General features: G+C 40.8%; 1 protein-coding gene and 1 long non-coding RNA gene across 3 annotated transcripts in view; one reads left to right on the top strand and one right to left on the bottom strand.

The window, feature by feature from the left end:
• Positions 1-16,987, bottom strand: part of LOC140735392 (PH and SEC7 domain-containing protein 3-like) — a 78,636-nt gene that overhangs the window by 27,202 nt on the left and 34,447 nt on the right. For both annotated transcript variants that reach the window (XM_073060397.1, XM_073060404.1), the window contains 7 exons: positions 15,560-15,668; positions 15,031-15,454; positions 9,951-10,142; positions 2,525-2,605; positions 1,679-1,791; positions 1,023-1,081; positions 10-99 (listed from right to left, as the gene is read on the bottom strand). In XM_073060397.1, the coding sequence (XP_072916498.1) occupies positions 10-99; positions 1,023-1,081; positions 1,679-1,791; positions 2,525-2,605; positions 9,951-10,142; positions 15,031-15,454; positions 15,560-15,668 (1,068 nt within the window). The remainder of the gene's footprint in view (positions 1-9; positions 100-1,022; positions 1,082-1,678; positions 1,792-2,524; positions 2,606-9,950; positions 10,143-15,030; positions 15,455-15,559; positions 15,669-16,987) is intronic.
• Positions 1-16,987, top strand: part of LOC140735400 (uncharacterized) — a 33,305-nt gene that overhangs the window by 7,403 nt on the left and 8,915 nt on the right. The window contains exon 2 of the long non-coding RNA XR_012100745.1: positions 11,082-11,176. This is a non-coding gene — a long non-coding RNA (uncharacterized lncRNA). The remainder of the gene's footprint in view (positions 1-11,081; positions 11,177-16,987) is intronic.

Here is a 16,987-nt window from a genome sequence, read left to right as displayed (position 1 = left end):
AATCATTACCTTAAGAAAATCTTTTGGAAAATCCTTCCCATCATTCATCCCTTCCAAGTTAGTTATGAAATCTTGACTGGACATACTTTTGCCAAGATTCTAAAGAACAAAAGATACCAACAGTGAGGAAATATAGAACATAGTACTTTTAATTTACTGTAAGATCAATCTAACCCTTCCCTCCCACATAGCTCTCCATTTTTCTTTTTCCCATGTGCTTGTCTAAGAGTAACAGGGAGAATATATAAATTCCTTACAAACAGCGTCAGAGTTGAATCCGTCACTGGTGCTGTAGTAGTGTTACACTAACTACTATGTTACCATGCCGCCCCCAACCCCCAATCCTCTATTCTGTAGATCTTCATTTCTAAATGGAGACAAAAGAGGCAGCAGATGCTGAAACCTGGAGCAACAGAGAGAAAATTTAAAAAAGGGGGGGGGGGGAAATAATAAATAAATCAGGGATGGGGTAAGAAGGGGAGGAGGGGCATTAATGGAAGTTAGAGAAATCAGTGTTCATGCCATCAGGTTGGAGGCTACCCAGACGGAATATAAGGTGTTGTTCAAGATGAGGCCATACTCAGGTTGGAGGAACAACACCTTATATTCCGTCTGGGTAGCCTCTGACCTGATGGCATGAACACTGATTTCTCTAACTTCCTTTAATGCCCCCTCCCCTTCTTACCCCATCACTTATTTATTTATTCCCCCCCCCTTTTCTTTTCTCTGTCACTGCGTGGGCTTCCTCTGGATGCTCCAAATTCCTCTCACTTTCCTCCAAAGACGTACCGGTTGGCAGGTTAATTGGTTATTGCCACTTGGCCCGTGATTAGGTGAGGGTTAAATCAGGGGGATTGCTGGGCGGTGTAGCTTGAAGGACTAAAGGTGAGTATTCTGTGCTGTATCTCAAAAAGTCAATAAAAATAATAAACACACATTGCAAATATATATATATATATATATACACACACATACATGCATATGTATACATATATCTGCAGCCTGATTGCTGGGAAACTTACTTTGCCATGAAGATCTGAATTTAAAAGCATAAGTGCACAGGTTATGGTGTGAACGGCATCTACAAAAGAAAACAAGAAATAAAATCAGACAAGCTCTTTTTTTTACTGTCATTGTTCTGTTTAATTCCATGTTCAAACGTGACATGGTAGGAAGCATGAACACCAATTGACAACCGAATAATTTTTTTGGTTTTGCTTTTTCACATTTACAATGCATAAAGATAGAAAGGAAGTAATTGGAACAATGATCTTTTAGTGCTGAGTGAACTTGGAGATGGCGATTGTTTTCCATCATGTACTCAGTCAAATCTCATCTTCAAAAGCGTTACGTATAGGTGATTCATCGTTCAGTTAATATTGGGAGATATTTTCCCAAATTTGGGTTAGCTCCATAAATTGGGCCTGATTACCATCATGGTTAAATGCCAATTTTACTCTTAGTTTCTCTTTGACAGATTGACTGCCATTTCTGTCAATTCACAGATAAAAAGCTGGGTACACTAGCCTGCTTGTTTTTAATCAGATGAAAATAAGGTGGCAAAAAGTACTGGAAATGTTACTAGTCAGGCAGCCATGTTATATCGGTCTGCAAGCATGTGGAAACCATGTTGTGAACACTGCTGTACAGTGAGGCTGTCCCACCGAGTCTCTGATACCTTTGCTATGAATAATGTCCGGATTACAGTGCTGGTATTGGTTCGAGAAGTGTTGTAAAACTCGCTCCCGTTCCTGAGTCTCTCCAGTCAAAGCAAATGCCATTAGGAATTTTCTGTAGACAACATCGTGATTAAAAATAATTGACATTAAAAGCTTATTAACATTTTCAAAAATCCTTTCACGTACAACATAAAATTTCAGCGAATCCAATTTGGGAGAAGCAAAACACACAAGATGCTGGAGGAACTCAGCAGTTCAGGCAGCATCCATAAAATGAATAAACAGTTGACATTTCAGGCCGAGACCCTTCTTCAGGACTGAGAAGGAAGGGGGAAGATGCAGAATTAAAAGCTGTGTGGGGGGAGGGGAAAGAGGTTAGCTAGAAGGTGATAGGTGAAAGGTCAATAGCTGGAGAAGAAGGAATCTGACAAGAGAGGAGATGGACCATATGGGAAAGGGAAGGAGGAGAGGACCCGGGAGAAGTGATGGGCAGATGAGAAGAGGTGAAAGGTATGAGTGGGGAATAGAGGAAGGGGGGTGGAATTTGTGTACTGGAAGAAGTCGATATTCATGCCATCAGGTTGGAGGGTACCTAGGTGGAATATAAGGTACCCCCAACCTGAGGGTGGCTTCATCTTGACACAACAGGGGTCCATGGACCGACACATCTGCATTGGAATGGGAGTCAGAATTAAGATGTTTGGTGATCAGGAAGTCTCGCTTGTGGCGGATGGATGGAGGCACTTGATGAAGCAGTCCCCGAATGTACTGGAGGCCGCATCAGGAACACCAGACACGATAGACGACCCCAGAGGATCTTGTAAGATATCCAAGACCCACCCTACCTTAGTGCCTGATCGAGGCCCATCTCCCTGAAGTCAAATAATTGCAGGTATTCCTCAGCTATCATCTGACTGAATTCATTACTAAAGAATAAAAAAGAGAATAAAAAAAAAAGACTTTCAGTTTATTGCAGGTATTGGAGGTTTGCAATTAATCTAATAAAGTTTGTTAATTTAGCTAAAACACATACATGCTCACCAGCCTTGGGAATGATGGTGTGTAATTGTAGTGAATTTATTTATGTAATTCTGCCTGATGTATTACTTCTCTTGAGGATTAGGTTATTTATTTTAAAAGTTAACAATACAATGAAACTAGCAGATGGGAAAAGTAAACGTGAAAATATTAATACCATAAGACCATAAAATATGGGAGCAGAATTAGGCCATTTAAGTCTGCTCCACCATTTGATCATGGCTGATCCATTTCCCTCTCAGCACCGTCCTCCTGCCTTCTCCCCAATTCCCTTCACGCCCTGACTAATGAAGAATCTATCAACTGTAGGTTAAGAATCTAACTTATTGACAAAAATGGGCTTCTAAATAACCTTTAGTTTAAATTGACATTAGGAATTATCTCCTGTAGGTTGTCAGTCATAAAGTCATTGAGCAGAAAAATGGGCTGTTTGACCCACCGTATCCATACCAGCTTTCTTCCCTATCTACATTTAATCCCATTGCCCACATTACTACCATATCCTTCTATGCCTTGCCTGTTTAACTGTCTTTCTAAATGCCTCTTAGGCATAGTAATTAAATCTGAATCCACCACCTCTGGCAGCATGTTCCAGATATCAATGACTCTCTCTAGAAACCCATCCCTTTAGATTTCCAACTTCTCAAGTTGAATCTATGCCATGATTATCCCTACCATGAGGAACAGTGTTTGATTATCCACCCTATCAGTGCATCTTTTAATCACCTGTCAGCCTCTTTCACTCCAAGCGAAATGAGCCTAGCCTACCCGATGTTTCTCTATAATTAATGTCCACCAATCCAAGTTCAAAGTTCGAGGTTCAAAAAAAAATCGGAGTACATAAATGTCACCATATACAACCCTGAGATTTATTTTCTTGCGAGCATACTCAATAAATCCATAATAGAATCAGTGAAGGACCCCACCAGCTACTGGGTTCAACCAGTGTGCAAAAGACAAGATGTGCAAATACAAAAAAAGAAAGAAATAATAATAATAATAAATAAATAAGCAATAAATATTGAGAACATGAGATGAAGAGTCCTTGAAAGTTTGAGGCTGGTTGTTCAAAGTTCAAAATCCAGGCAAGATCCTGGTGAATCTCCTCTGCCCTCAATCCAGAACACATCTTTCCTATAATGTGGCGACTAGTCACAACTTTTCTATGGTGTGATACCCATTTGTGATGATATTGTACTTCACAGGACCTTGCTGCTTAAGGCAGGGGCCCTGCATTGCAACATTTGTGAGCACATTGCCAGGAATTCCCAAGAATTTGGGGTCCTGAGGGCCACCCTTGACAGGTCTTCAGCATCCATTTCAAGTAACTGCAGGTATGGGTAGCAATGCTAGCTAGATTTTTTTTTAAGATCAGCTTTATTTTTCACATGTACATTGAAATATATGTTAAAATGTGTTGTTTACGTCAAATCAAATCAGCAAGGATTGTGCTGCCACAAGTGTCACCATGCTTCCAGTATCAACATAGCATACCCACAACCTATTAACCATAACTGTATGTCTTTAGAATGTGGGAGGAAACCAGAACACCCAGAGAAAACTCACACAGTCACAGGAAAAGTGTACAAACTCCTTACCGACAGTGGTGTGAATGGAACCCCCATCAGTGATCACCGGCACTATAAACCCACTGCACTAATTACTAGATCACCATGCTAACCCACATGAGCACAAACTGACTCATTATTTATAGGACCATCTGTCTTTTCTGATATAAAATTTCCCAAACTACAACTACTATGAGACATTGCTAGATATGTAGTAAAATTTCACTATCAAAGACCCACGTGGTATTTTAAAATCCTGGTGGAACTAAAACACTTGATTTGGCTAAATTCAAGCTGGAATTATTTTTAAAATTCTAATGTTTTAGAGACACAAGAGAGACTGATAGAATGGAACTTCCAACATCAATTCCACCTTCCTTGGCAGTGTAATCACAAAATGTAAAACAAAATGTACCCTTACTCAAATAATTTCTCATTTTTAATAAATCTTGGAATGACTTTTACAGCTGAATTCTCTAGTACTTGAACAAGTGCAATGTTAGTTTTATGTAGATATGTTTTTACCAATGTTAAGCTTATTTCATATGCATTTAAATGAGCCAATTTTAGCCTAATAAGTAATAATCACACACATTCATATTCCCTTCTCACTTCAGATGTCTGAAACCTAAATGGGATTAAAACATGTAATTGTAGCAATCGGAGATCTCTTTATCAGCATGTAATTTTTTTCTAATATTAGTAACTGACAAAAATGAGGGGCGGAACCAAATACAATGCTGCCAAAACGCCAATTAGATTTGCTCCCCTTTGGAGCCAAGTCCTAATAACACTCTGCATACTCAATCTTCAAATGGGCAGCAATCAAAAACTGCAATCAGTAAACATGCGGAAGTTAAAATTGTAATGCTGTTACTTCACAAAATCCTGTCTTACTGGGTTCTTTTGCCAAAGCAATATAAAATCTTAGTGTTAAAATTAAACCTTCAGACTTTCTCTCCAGATCACTATAATTATTAGTAAATACTCACTTTCAATGTAAAATTTACTTGAATTATGTTATTTTAGATAATTAGTTTCATAAAGAGGGGTCATTTGTATTGTAATTGTTAATGTAGTATTAACTCCCTGTTTTTGATCTCAATATTTTAATTGGAAACAATCCTACTTTTTCAAAAAGCAATGGTGAAACTGAGGCCATTAGGACAAATGTAATTAGATAACTGAATGTTTGCTTGAACTGTTCAGCCCTTTTGTAACATTATAAATACAAAAGTATGGAATGGAGATGGAGATAGTGAGGTTTCCAGTAAATTGGGACGCATTGGGACCAGTACATTTTGGCCCAAGTAAGTGGCTCCCAAATAAGCCAAAGTTCCATGGAATTACTTAAAAAGATATAAAAAAAGACAAATTACCCCTTCACTGAGTAACAAATAATGTATTTAAATGAAATACAGAACAAATTGAAACACTACCAATTCTGCTATGATACTATAAATCTATGCATTGGTTCCTAATAGTTGTTGATGGAAGATTTCATCCAGTGTACACTGCTGTGTTCTTTTGATTGACTGTAAATGAACAAAATCAGCAAAGACACCTAGTGCAGATAATGGACTGCCTTCATACAATGTTTTCGATGATTGCAACCTCCGAATCTTCATTTTCATTGTAACATTCAAGATGATTGCTGATACCTTCAAATTCTTCATGGTTCCTAACTTGCTGAAGTAGTGAAATTCTTTCATTTTCACGCACAGCCATTTCTGCATCTCCAAGCCTGAATGCTTGAAACTGCACCGAGCAAAATGGTTCTGAATTGTCTTACTGCTTATTTCTCACCAACTGTTAGTGTCAAAAATAAATGCTATTTGAACACAAACACACGCAAGTGTTGCTATTTAAAAACTGCTCACTCTAAGCATGGAGAAGTGTCTAATGACTGGTACTAGTTAGAAACTGTTCAGCAACAGTCTTCTGTCCCGATTAAGCACCATAGTGTCCCAAATAAATGAACAGAATCCCAGCTATTTTCTTGATTAGTTTTTGTTCAAGAGTTACCTCAAATAAATGGCTGCCCTGATAAACCAATGGACCAATTAACCAGAATCCACTGTAATTGATACTTACTAGCTGTATGATTGATTACTTAATCAGAAGATTCTTTAATCCTATTTGTGTCCTAGAGCTATATAGCATTGTGGGCCTTTCAGCCCAACTCATCCATGTTGTTGAAGGTGTCTTCTGAACTTGTCCCATTCATATCTGCTTTGACCACTTTCTATGACAGCTCATTCCATACGCTCACTACCTTCTGCATTAAGAAGTTGCCCCTCAGGTCCCTTTTAAATTCTTCCCCTCTCATCTCAAACTTATGCCCCTTAGTTTTTGTTTTATTTTTCTATGGAAGAAAGTGTGTGTGTTCTATCTATGATGATGATGATGATGGCTGGTTCTTCGCTTGGGAAGATCAGGAGGGAAGAACAGTCTTCAGGAGCGACGGCACGATTGTTGGTGACTGTAGGGGGCAACTTCCTGCCTGCACTACCTAGGTTTATAGTGAGGATTGGTGCGTGCGGACCGATTCCACTCTTTATGCCAGGGGACATTTCCAGAAAGGCACAGTGAGCTGCAATGACTGCGGTGATCACAAGGCTCTAGGTTGAGTATCGGAGTTTTCCTTCTCATAGACAGACTGCCTGGCAAGGCTAACGAGTCCCACCTACCCAGGTTTGGAATCAGAGTTGTCCTTCTCCTCGAATGGTTGCCAACCAAGGCTGATGAGTGCAGCCTGCCTGCCCAGTTATATCACTGGACATTCAGTCACACCATGACACAGCAAATTGAGTAAGAACAGGGCCACCATGTGAAGGTGTTGCAATGGGTATGGTAGTGTAGGAGAGGCCATATTGAGTGCCCTCCTGCATGGCAAACCAAACAGTGGTCCTGCGGCGATCACTACACCTGGAAAGGAGAGGCTATGGGAGATGCTTCACTTTCCTTACGTGAGCAGGACGTCCAGCCCTGTACTCACCCCTCCCCCCACCAATCTACACCCCTTATGATTTTACACACCTCTATAAGGTCACCACACCACTTCCTACATTCCAAGGTAGAAAGTCCAAACCTGCCCAACCTCTCCCTAGACTCCAAGCTGGTGAGGGTGACATCGGTGATGGGTAAGTTACTGGACTGGATTCTGAGCAATCCAGGCATTTGGATGGTCAGGATGGTTTTGTGAGTGGAGAGAGATCACATCTGACAAACTTGTTAGTTTTCTGAAGAGTTAACCGAAAGGACAGATGAGAGCCGGCTGGTGGATACTATATGGATGTCAGCAAGACCTTTGATAAGGTTCTGCATGGGAAGGTTAGATAGCATGGGATCCAGCTACCAAACCAGATTCGTAATCATCTCAATAGTAATGAGCAGAGGGTGATGGTGGAAGGTTGATTTTCGGCCTAGAGGCCTGTGACTAGTGGTGCGCCACGTGGATCAGTGCTGGAATACTTTTTGTTCATTATTTGTCTGTAATTTGGATGAGAATGTATAAGGCATAGTAAGTTTGCAGAAAATACTAAACTAAGTGGTATTGTAGAAATTTATCAAAAATATCAGTCTTTGTTTATATATAGTTTTGATAATTCTATTATTTTCTTCATTTTCCTGTAAATAACTGCAAGAAAATGAATCTCAAAGTAGTGTATGGTGACATATTTATTAATTTTACTTGGAGTTACAGAACAGGACATTTCGGTCCAATGACTCACATCGCCTGGCACCCCACCTATTTAAAACTAGCCTAATCACAGGATGATTTACAGTGACCAATTAACTTTCTAACTGGTGGTCACAGGAATTAGGAGGAGGAGGAAGGTTGATGCCATTGCTGCTGCTTGTACGTGGGAGGAGGAGGGGGGCTTTGGGGTTCTACTGTTTGAGTCTTTTTCATGCTTCATGGGCGTCTGCGAAGAGTAGGAATTTCAGGTTGTATGTTAAATACATTCTCTGATATTACATTGAACCGTTGAACTCTGAACCCCAGACCGCCCCAAGCTGTAATAGTGTCGTGCTCACCACTACGCTACCATGGCATACTTTGATAATAAATTTTACTTTGACTTTGAAATCTTTCTCTCCTTTGGACTTTCTTCAATTCTTTTCTTCATTCACTGTTTTCTTCTCTCCCCACCTTTCCTAAGGTGCTATATTTGATGGGGTATTGAACATAAGAGACCGTAGATATAGGAGCAGAAGTAGGCCATTCGGCCCATCGAGTCTGCTCTGCCATTCAATCATGGGCTGATCCAATTCTTCCAGTCATCCCCCCTCCCCGCCTTGATGCCCTGGCTTGAACACTACCAGTACAAAGAAATGCCTGCACATGTGATATCGCATCAGCATTCACTATGGATATAGTTCTATTGTGAGATCATTAGACTCTACCTTCTACCTCATAGGGGCAATACAAACCAATCCTCATAGAGGGATCAGAAGCAGAGAGAGTGAGCAATTTCAAGTTCCTGTGTTTCTATAGCTCTGAGGACCTAACCTGGACCGGACATATTGATGCAGCTATAAAGAAGGCATGACAGTGGCTATATTTTTCATTAGGACTTTGAGGAGATTTGGTATGTCACCAAAAACACTCGCAAATTTCTACAGATGTACTGAGGGTAGCATTCTAACTGGCTGCATTACTGTATGGTATGGTGGGGTGGTGGAGGGGCTACAGCACAGGATCGAAGAAAGCTGCAGAGAATTGTAAAATTAGTCAGCTCCAACATGGCCACTAGTCTCAGTAGTCTCCAGGCCATCTTCAAGGAGCGATGCCTCAAAAAGGCGGCATCTATCATTAAGGACCTCCACCACCCAGGACATGCTCTTGTCTCATTGCTACCATCAGGAAGGAGGTACAGAAGCCAGAAGGTACACACTCAACAATTCAGGAACAGCTTTTTCCCCTCTACCAGCTGATTTCTGAATGGACATTGAACCCATGAACACTACCTCACTACTTTTTTATATATTTACTGTAATTCACTTTTTTCTCTTTTCTTATCATCATATTGTACTGCTGCCGCAAAGTTTACAAACTTCATGACATATGCTGGTGATAATCAACCTGACTCTAATTCTGAATCTTGTATTCCAAGACAATCTGTGTCTTCTGGTACTTTATTCAAATGAAATAATCATTCTTCATTGAGCTTCATACTAACACAGCAAGATCTACTAAACGGGTTAATCTGATCAGCTCACCAAGAAGTTGGACAATTAGACTGAAAAATAGATTAGTTTTAAGTGAATTACTTTCAGATGAATTGTAGCAATTCTAACAGTGTTCTGGTTGAGTCCAGCTTTCTGGCCTGTGTTTCAGTTCAGTGGATATACACATGTTTGTACTTTAGTGTTACTGGCAGAGAAAGATCTTTTCATGATAGAAACAATCAGTTTTGGAAAGCAGAGATTAATTTCACCACTAATGAGAGGAATCTGCATAAACAGAGCAGAAATAGACTGAATACATAACAATGTACTTAGATGAACAGATTTCTCACTGCTTATCCTTTTGATCCTGAAAAGAATTGAATTGCATTGTTTTGACAGTTAATCACACTTCTGCTTAAATGCAATTATTTTATACTAATTCTGTAAATGACTAAACAGAATTGTGGAAATTATTCTGCAAAAGACATACTTCTTTTCTATGTAGGGTGCGACCTCCGTCTTCTTAAACCCGTCAAGATTGTAGAGCTTGTAAGCTAACTTAATGGCAACTTCTCGATCCGGTTTATTCCCATTAGCTAGTAGAGCTTCAAAGTCTGTTGTTTCTTTTGCGATTATTGTTTCAGGCAGAGTTCCAGCTTGTTGCTTGTTCTGAACACCATCTCTACATTGAAACAAATAAAGTAACAGTTCTGTTAAGTCATAAAACCCTGTAATTATGCGAGTATTCTCACTGTCTCCCACCATAATTTCAGTGAAAACAGCACAACATTCAGGGCCTGAAAGATATGGGAATGAAAAAAACTTCAACCCAACAAAGCCTTCGAAATATCAGCCCCACATCCCTTAATACCTTTTCTTCCCAGAATACTATTTACAGTATTCATTAAGAGATACAGCGCAGAACAGGCCCTTCCGGCAGAAAGTGCCGCACTGCGCAGCAACCCACCTGCTTAACTCTAGCCTAATCACAGAACAATTTACAATGACCAGTTAACCCACTAACCGGTATGTCTTTCGACCGTGGGAGGAAACCAGAGCACTTGGAGGAAATCCACATGGTCTTGAGGAGAATGCACAAACTCCCTACAGCTGGCACCAGAATTAAACTCTGAACTCTTAACACCCTGAGATGTAGTGGCCCCACAAAATATCGATTGGAGTAACCCACTATCATTTGCCAGCTTGTATTCTTCCCCCTACCCCCACCACCTCTTATTCTGGCTTCTTCCCCTTCCCGTCTTGGCCCGAAACATTGACTGTTTATTCCTCTCCATAGATGCTGCCTGACCTACTGAACTCCTCCAGTATTTTGTGTTTGTTGTTAACATCGATTGGGTCGATTTAGGTCACTTCCTTCACTTACCATCTCTTCAGTATATTTATTTCTCACTTCTTTAGTATACTTATTTATCATCTGCAGATTGGATCCTATGTATATGGAGCACAAATCTTTATCCTTCAGTTTCCCTTTCACCAAACATGCAGAATAAATATGATGGTAGCCTTGCGTTGGCCCAAATGTGGTAACACATAATACAGAGGTTGAAACTCTCTCATTATGATCAAGGTGTTTGCATGACCCTCACTTCTTTGGTTCCAGATCACTACACCACACTGGCTAAACCTTGGATGAACAGTAAGCCTAAATCTGTTTGGCAATGAGTGCTGAAAGAGCATCACCCTGACCACAGCAGGGTGAGTAACTGTCTTTCTGCTATTCTTGGAAGTAGCTGCTATATTATACTTGTTAAAATACAACTTGGGATAATCTGAGTATTTAATTGGCACAAAAATAAATCATTATAATTAAATTTCAACTTGTTTAAGAATAATGGACCCTTAAAAATCAAGTCACTCAAAGCACTGCCATATAGACCATAAGATACAGGAACAGAGTTAGGCCATTCAGCCCATCAAGTCTGCTCCACCACAGTGGACCATGGGAGAAAGGGAAGAAAGCAGAGAACCAGAGGGAGGTGATGGGCAGGTTACAAGGGAAGAGGAGGGGGAGGAAAGGAGTGAGAGGGCCACCAGATTGATGAAAATCATAGTGTGGGGGACAACAAGAGGAGTGGTTACCAGAAGATAGAGAAATTGATGTTCATGCCCTCAGGTTGGAAACTACTCAGACGAAATATGAAATGCTTTTCCTTCGACCTGTGTTTGGCCACATCATGGTAGTGTGGGCGGACATGATAGAATGGGAATAGGAAGTGGAATTGAAGTGATTGGCTACTGGGAGATCCTGGCTGTTGTGGTGGACAGAGTGAAGATACTTGACAAAGTGGTCCCCCAGTCTGAATTGGGTCTCACCAATGTAGTGGGAGCTGCACTGGGAGCACTGGATACAATAACTGACCACAAGCCTCTCACGGATGAAGCACTGCTTCACCTGGAAGAACTGTTTAGGGCCCCAAATGGTGGTGAGATACAGAGCTTTCCTTTCGTGTGACATAAGAATTGGAGTGCCAACTTGCAAGTTTGCCTCGCAAAGTCCAAATCTATATCACTGTTGAGAGAGGTGGAAACAGGTAAGGCTGACCAACAGGGCTCTGATGAAGCTGTACAGGCCAATCCCCTATACAGTGGATACAATGGATTACAGAAACATTGATGAACTCCAACCAGACCGTCGTCTTTGGACGATGGAGATGGGAGGTCATCAATGACCTATGTTCCACTGGGAGCTAAGGGTCCAGGAAGAAGAAGAACATGAATTCCTGTTCCCAACTATCCTTTATAAGATAACATTAAGCCATTTTCATTGTGCAGTACTATTGCTATTAGGTTGTGAATTCCAGATCTGGCCCAGATAATCCTGGAGGAATAGCATTATATTTCCAAGTCACATGGATGTGAGACTTGTGATAGGGTGCACTAATTTGTGGTATAGGTGATAAACTCTGCAGACCTACTGGTGTACCTTCATACAAGCCTTGGTGAGTTGTTGCAACATATTTGGTAGAACATACACACTGCAGTCATTGTGGAACATTGATGGATGAATTTGAATTTGAAACAGGTGCCAATCAATTGAACTTTTTTTCCTGGATGGTTAAAAAGGCTTTGGGAAGTCAGGAGATGAGTCATTCACTGCAGAACACCTGCTCCAACTTGCTCTTATAACCACACGTGCCTGTGCCTCATCTTGTCAATGGATCAAGAAGATCAAGTGGTTAAGAAGGTGTACGATATATTGGCCTTCGTTAATCGTGGAATTGAATTTAGGAGCTGAGAGGTAATGTTGCAGCTGTATAGGACCCCGGTCAGACCCCACTTGGAGTACTGTGCTCAGTTCTGGTCGCCTCACTATAGGAAGGATGTGGAAGCCATAGAAAAGGTGCAGAGGAGATTTACAAGGATGGTGCCTGGATTGGGGAGCATGCCTTATGAGAATAGGTTGAGTGAACTTGGCCTTTTCTCCTTGGAGCGATGGAGGATGAGAGGTGACCTGGTAGAAGTCTATAAGATGATGAGAGGCATTGATCATGTGGATAGTCAGAGGCTTTTTCCCGGGGCTGAAATGATTGCCACAAGAGGACAGAGGTTTAAGGTGCTGGGGAGTAGGTACAGAGGAGATGTCAGGGGTAAGTTTTTTACTCAGAGTGGTGAGTGCGCGGAATGGGCTTCCAGCAACGGTGTTGGAGGCAGATACGATAGGGTCTTTTAAGAGGCTTTTAGATAGATTCATGGAACTTAGTAAAATAGAGTGCAATAGGTAAGCCTAGTAATTTCTGAGGTAGGGACATGTTCAGTACAACTTTGTGGGCAGAAGGACCTGTATTGTGCTGTAGGTTTTCTATGTTTCTATCAAAGAATGTTAATAGAGGAGGTGGTGACCATAACCGACAGTCAGGTGATGGAGGAGTTTGAGACACTGGCTAAAAGTTATGATTCTGAGTGTATTGTTGTGTCATTTGTCTGAGGAATAAGTACTTCTATTTTTAAATGAGACAGGCAAAAGAACCAGAACCACAAGAAGAAACTCTTCTGCAATAAGTGGTTGGGGTTTAGAATCCAGAACCAGCTCGGGTAAGGGAAATAGATCCAGTTAAGCCTTTAGAGGAGAATTATTGGATAAATATTTGTTTAAGAAATACCATATGGTAATAGACCCTTCTGGCCCAATGAGCCCAATTACACCCATGTGATCAAAAACTTGTTAACCCAGATGCCTTTGGAATGTGGGAGGAAACTGGAGCACCCAGAGGAAACCCACGTAGTCATGTGGAGAATGTACAAACTCCTTAGGGCGGTGGGAATTGAACTCGGGTTGCTGGCGCTGTAATTGTATTATCCTAACTACTACACTACTGTACCACCCCATAAATTCAAGTTATGTTGGGAAATTGATCTTGCAGAGAGTTGGGGCAAACCCAGTGGGCTAAATAGTTTCCTTCTAATTGGCACTCTTCTACGGTATGTTCTATATTAAATGAATATGTCCTCACTTGGTGATTATAATGTATGTGATATAACCCATGCCTCCCAATACATATAGTTACCCAATCTGTAATTTACTCAGCCCATTGCATAATAGTAAACACAAGAGATTCTGTAGAAACTGGAAATCTTAAGCAATACACACAAAATGCTGGAGGAACTCAACAAGGAGCTGGACTTATTGTGTATCACTGTTCTGTTGTCGCCTGTATTATTGCATACAGTAGTGCTGAGATGGTGTGCGATCTAACAAACAACCGAGTAATTACCTTGGATGTTTTCATTGGGATCACAAGACTCTGTGACACTGACATTGGTAATGTAGAATACTGCAACTCTTGTTCACTGGTTTATTGGTGAGCCTGATGGCAGGGAAGCTGCATTGTGACGGTTATGGCGAGGACTAGGCCCCATCCGCAGGGTCGCCTTGGATACAACCAGCGAGGGAAGAGAGCAAGAGCCTCCGCTGTGCGTGTTGGAATTATACTAGGTTAGGGGCTGGCCTCTCCTGTCATTGCTGCTCTCCAGAGTTTCCTCAGTCCCGCACACTAGCTTTTGCTCAGTGCTGCTCTCTAGTGTTCGCTCAGTGGAAGAACAAGCCGGACAGGACAATGTAGTCATGCCACTCAGGGACCTGGGCTACATCATTTTTTTCTTTGTGACGGCATGCTTTTCTGAAATTGTAGCCATATGTGTTATTTACAGTGTGTTGTGTACTGCTGGTAATGTTTTTGCACCTAGGCCTCAGAGGAACACTGTTTCGTTCAGCTATATTAATGTTTAGTTGAATAATAATTAAATTTGAAGTCATGTGGCAACTATGGACAGGAATAAACAGTTGACGCTTTGGGACAAGACCCTTCATCAAAACATATGTTCCCGATGAAAGGTCTTTGCCCAAAACGTTAACTGTTTATTTCCCTCCATAGATGATGCCTGACTTACTGAATCCCTCCAGCATTTTGGCTCTGTTGCATTGCTTAATGAAAATAGGTAACTATACAACTTTATGTTGATAAGCAATTATCCAGCAATGCCAGGTATCAACTTGGCCAGGATGTTAGACCAATAAGTAAATAAGATAGCTTGAGTTTTAGTTTCCTTACTTTCCAGTGATGACATCTGTGGTTTCTTCTTTCTCCTCTTCCTCCTTTTCTTGAGGCAAGTCACTCAGTTCCATTCTTTCAACGTTTTTATCAGCATTATTGTAGCTGCAATTTCCTGGATCTTTCTTCACAAATACTGTGCATTCTTGTTGTTGGCCTATGTCCAAACCCATCTGACTATCCATAGTTGGGTTCCAAATCTCCCTGTCGGCTATTGGAGATGGCTGCTTTGCTTCCTGACAATCACAAAGTTCTGTTTTTTCTGAGTTCCACATCTGGCTGGTTTTTGGCGTATCAGTAGACACATCTTCTTTGCAAACATCATCTACATAATCCCTGAAAGTTCCTCTCACTGAAGTATCCAGATTGTCAGGGAAATGTACTGATTGAGGTATTGAAGTGATAAACACGGTTTTGTTGGATTCTTTTACATGTAGAGAGAAAAGAGAAATAGTTAGAGGTAGCTGGGAAGAACAACAAAAATATTCACAATAAAAAAACTAAGAACTCGTAAGATGCAAATACGTACCAGAATTTTCATCCTTAGAATTGAAAAAAACAGGCACGGATTCTTCACTGCTTGTTACTTTTAACTCTTCGGTGAATGTCTGATGTCCAAAAGAGAAGTGGCTGGTGTCCTATGGCAAGAGAAGTGGACCATTGGTTACATATTACCAATTTTTGTGACTTAACAAGAGCGCCAAAATCCAATATTGTATACTTTAGTCATAATTCCACGTTTGATTTCTTTAACTTCAAAGTTTATTTATTATCATGATACGTATATGTCACCATATACTACTCTGAGATTCCTTTTTTCATGAGCATTCACAGTAGAACAAAGAAATAAAGTATTATTGACAAATGACCAATGTGTAAAAGACAAATAGTGCAAATATATAATAATAATAATAATAATAAATAATTTTGAGTTGTAGAGTCCTTGAAGTAAGTCCTTGGGTTGTGTTGAGCATTGAGGTGAGTGAAGTTATCCATGCTGTTTCAGGAGTCTGATGGTTAAAGGGTAATAACTGTTCCTGAGCCTGATGATGTGGGACTAAAGTTTTTGTACCTTCTTTCCAATGAAAGCAGTGAGAAGAGAGCATAGATAGATACTTTATTGATCCCAAAGGAAATTATAGTGTTACAGTAGCATTACAAGTGCCCAGATATAAATATTAGAACAGAAGTAAAAAGAATAAAAAATAAGTGACCACAAATGGGTCATCACTTCCCAGGCTGTGGGTTGACTCATTATAGAGCCTAATGGCCAAGGGTAAAAATGACCTTGTATAGCACTCTTTGGAGCAGTGCAGTTGTCCTAGTTTGTTACTAATAGTGTTCCTCTGTTCAGTCAAGGTGGCATGCAGAGGATAAGAAACATTGTCCAGAATTTCCAGGCTTTTCTGTAGGGTCCTTTGTTCTACCATAGCCTCCAGTGTGTCTGTTTGACTCTTATAACAGAGCCAGCCTTTCTAATCAGTTTATTGACCCTGTTAGCATCACCCATGTTGATGCCATTGCCCCAGCACACCACCACACAGAAGATTGTACTGGCAACAACAGGCTGGTAGAACATGTGAAGGAGAGGCCTGAATATTCCAAAGGACCTCAGTCTCCTCATGAAGTAGAGGCAACTCTGGCCTGTGTTGGTCATAGCCACTGAGTTGGTGCTCCACTCAAGTCTGTCATCCAGGTGCACCGCAGGTACTTGTAGGTCCTCATCACATCCACGCCCTCACCATCAATAGTAACAGGGAGCAGTGCAGGCTTAGTCTTCCTAAAGTCCATCACCATCTCCTCTGTGTTACTAATATTGAGCTGCAGATGTTCAGCTTGCACCATTTGACAAAGTACTCCTCCAGGGCCATGTGTTCATTCTCCCATCCTTTCTTATACATCCAACTATTTCTGAGTCATCAGAGAATTTTTGCAGATGGCATGACTCAGCATTGTA

Source organism: Hemitrygon akajei, chromosome 1, assembly GCF_048418815.1.
Source record: "Hemitrygon akajei chromosome 1, sHemAka1.3, whole genome shotgun sequence".
Lineage (NCBI taxonomy): Eukaryota > Metazoa > Chordata > Chondrichthyes > Myliobatiformes > Dasyatidae > Hemitrygon > Hemitrygon akajei.
This window is presented reverse-complemented; position numbering and strand designations above follow the sequence as displayed.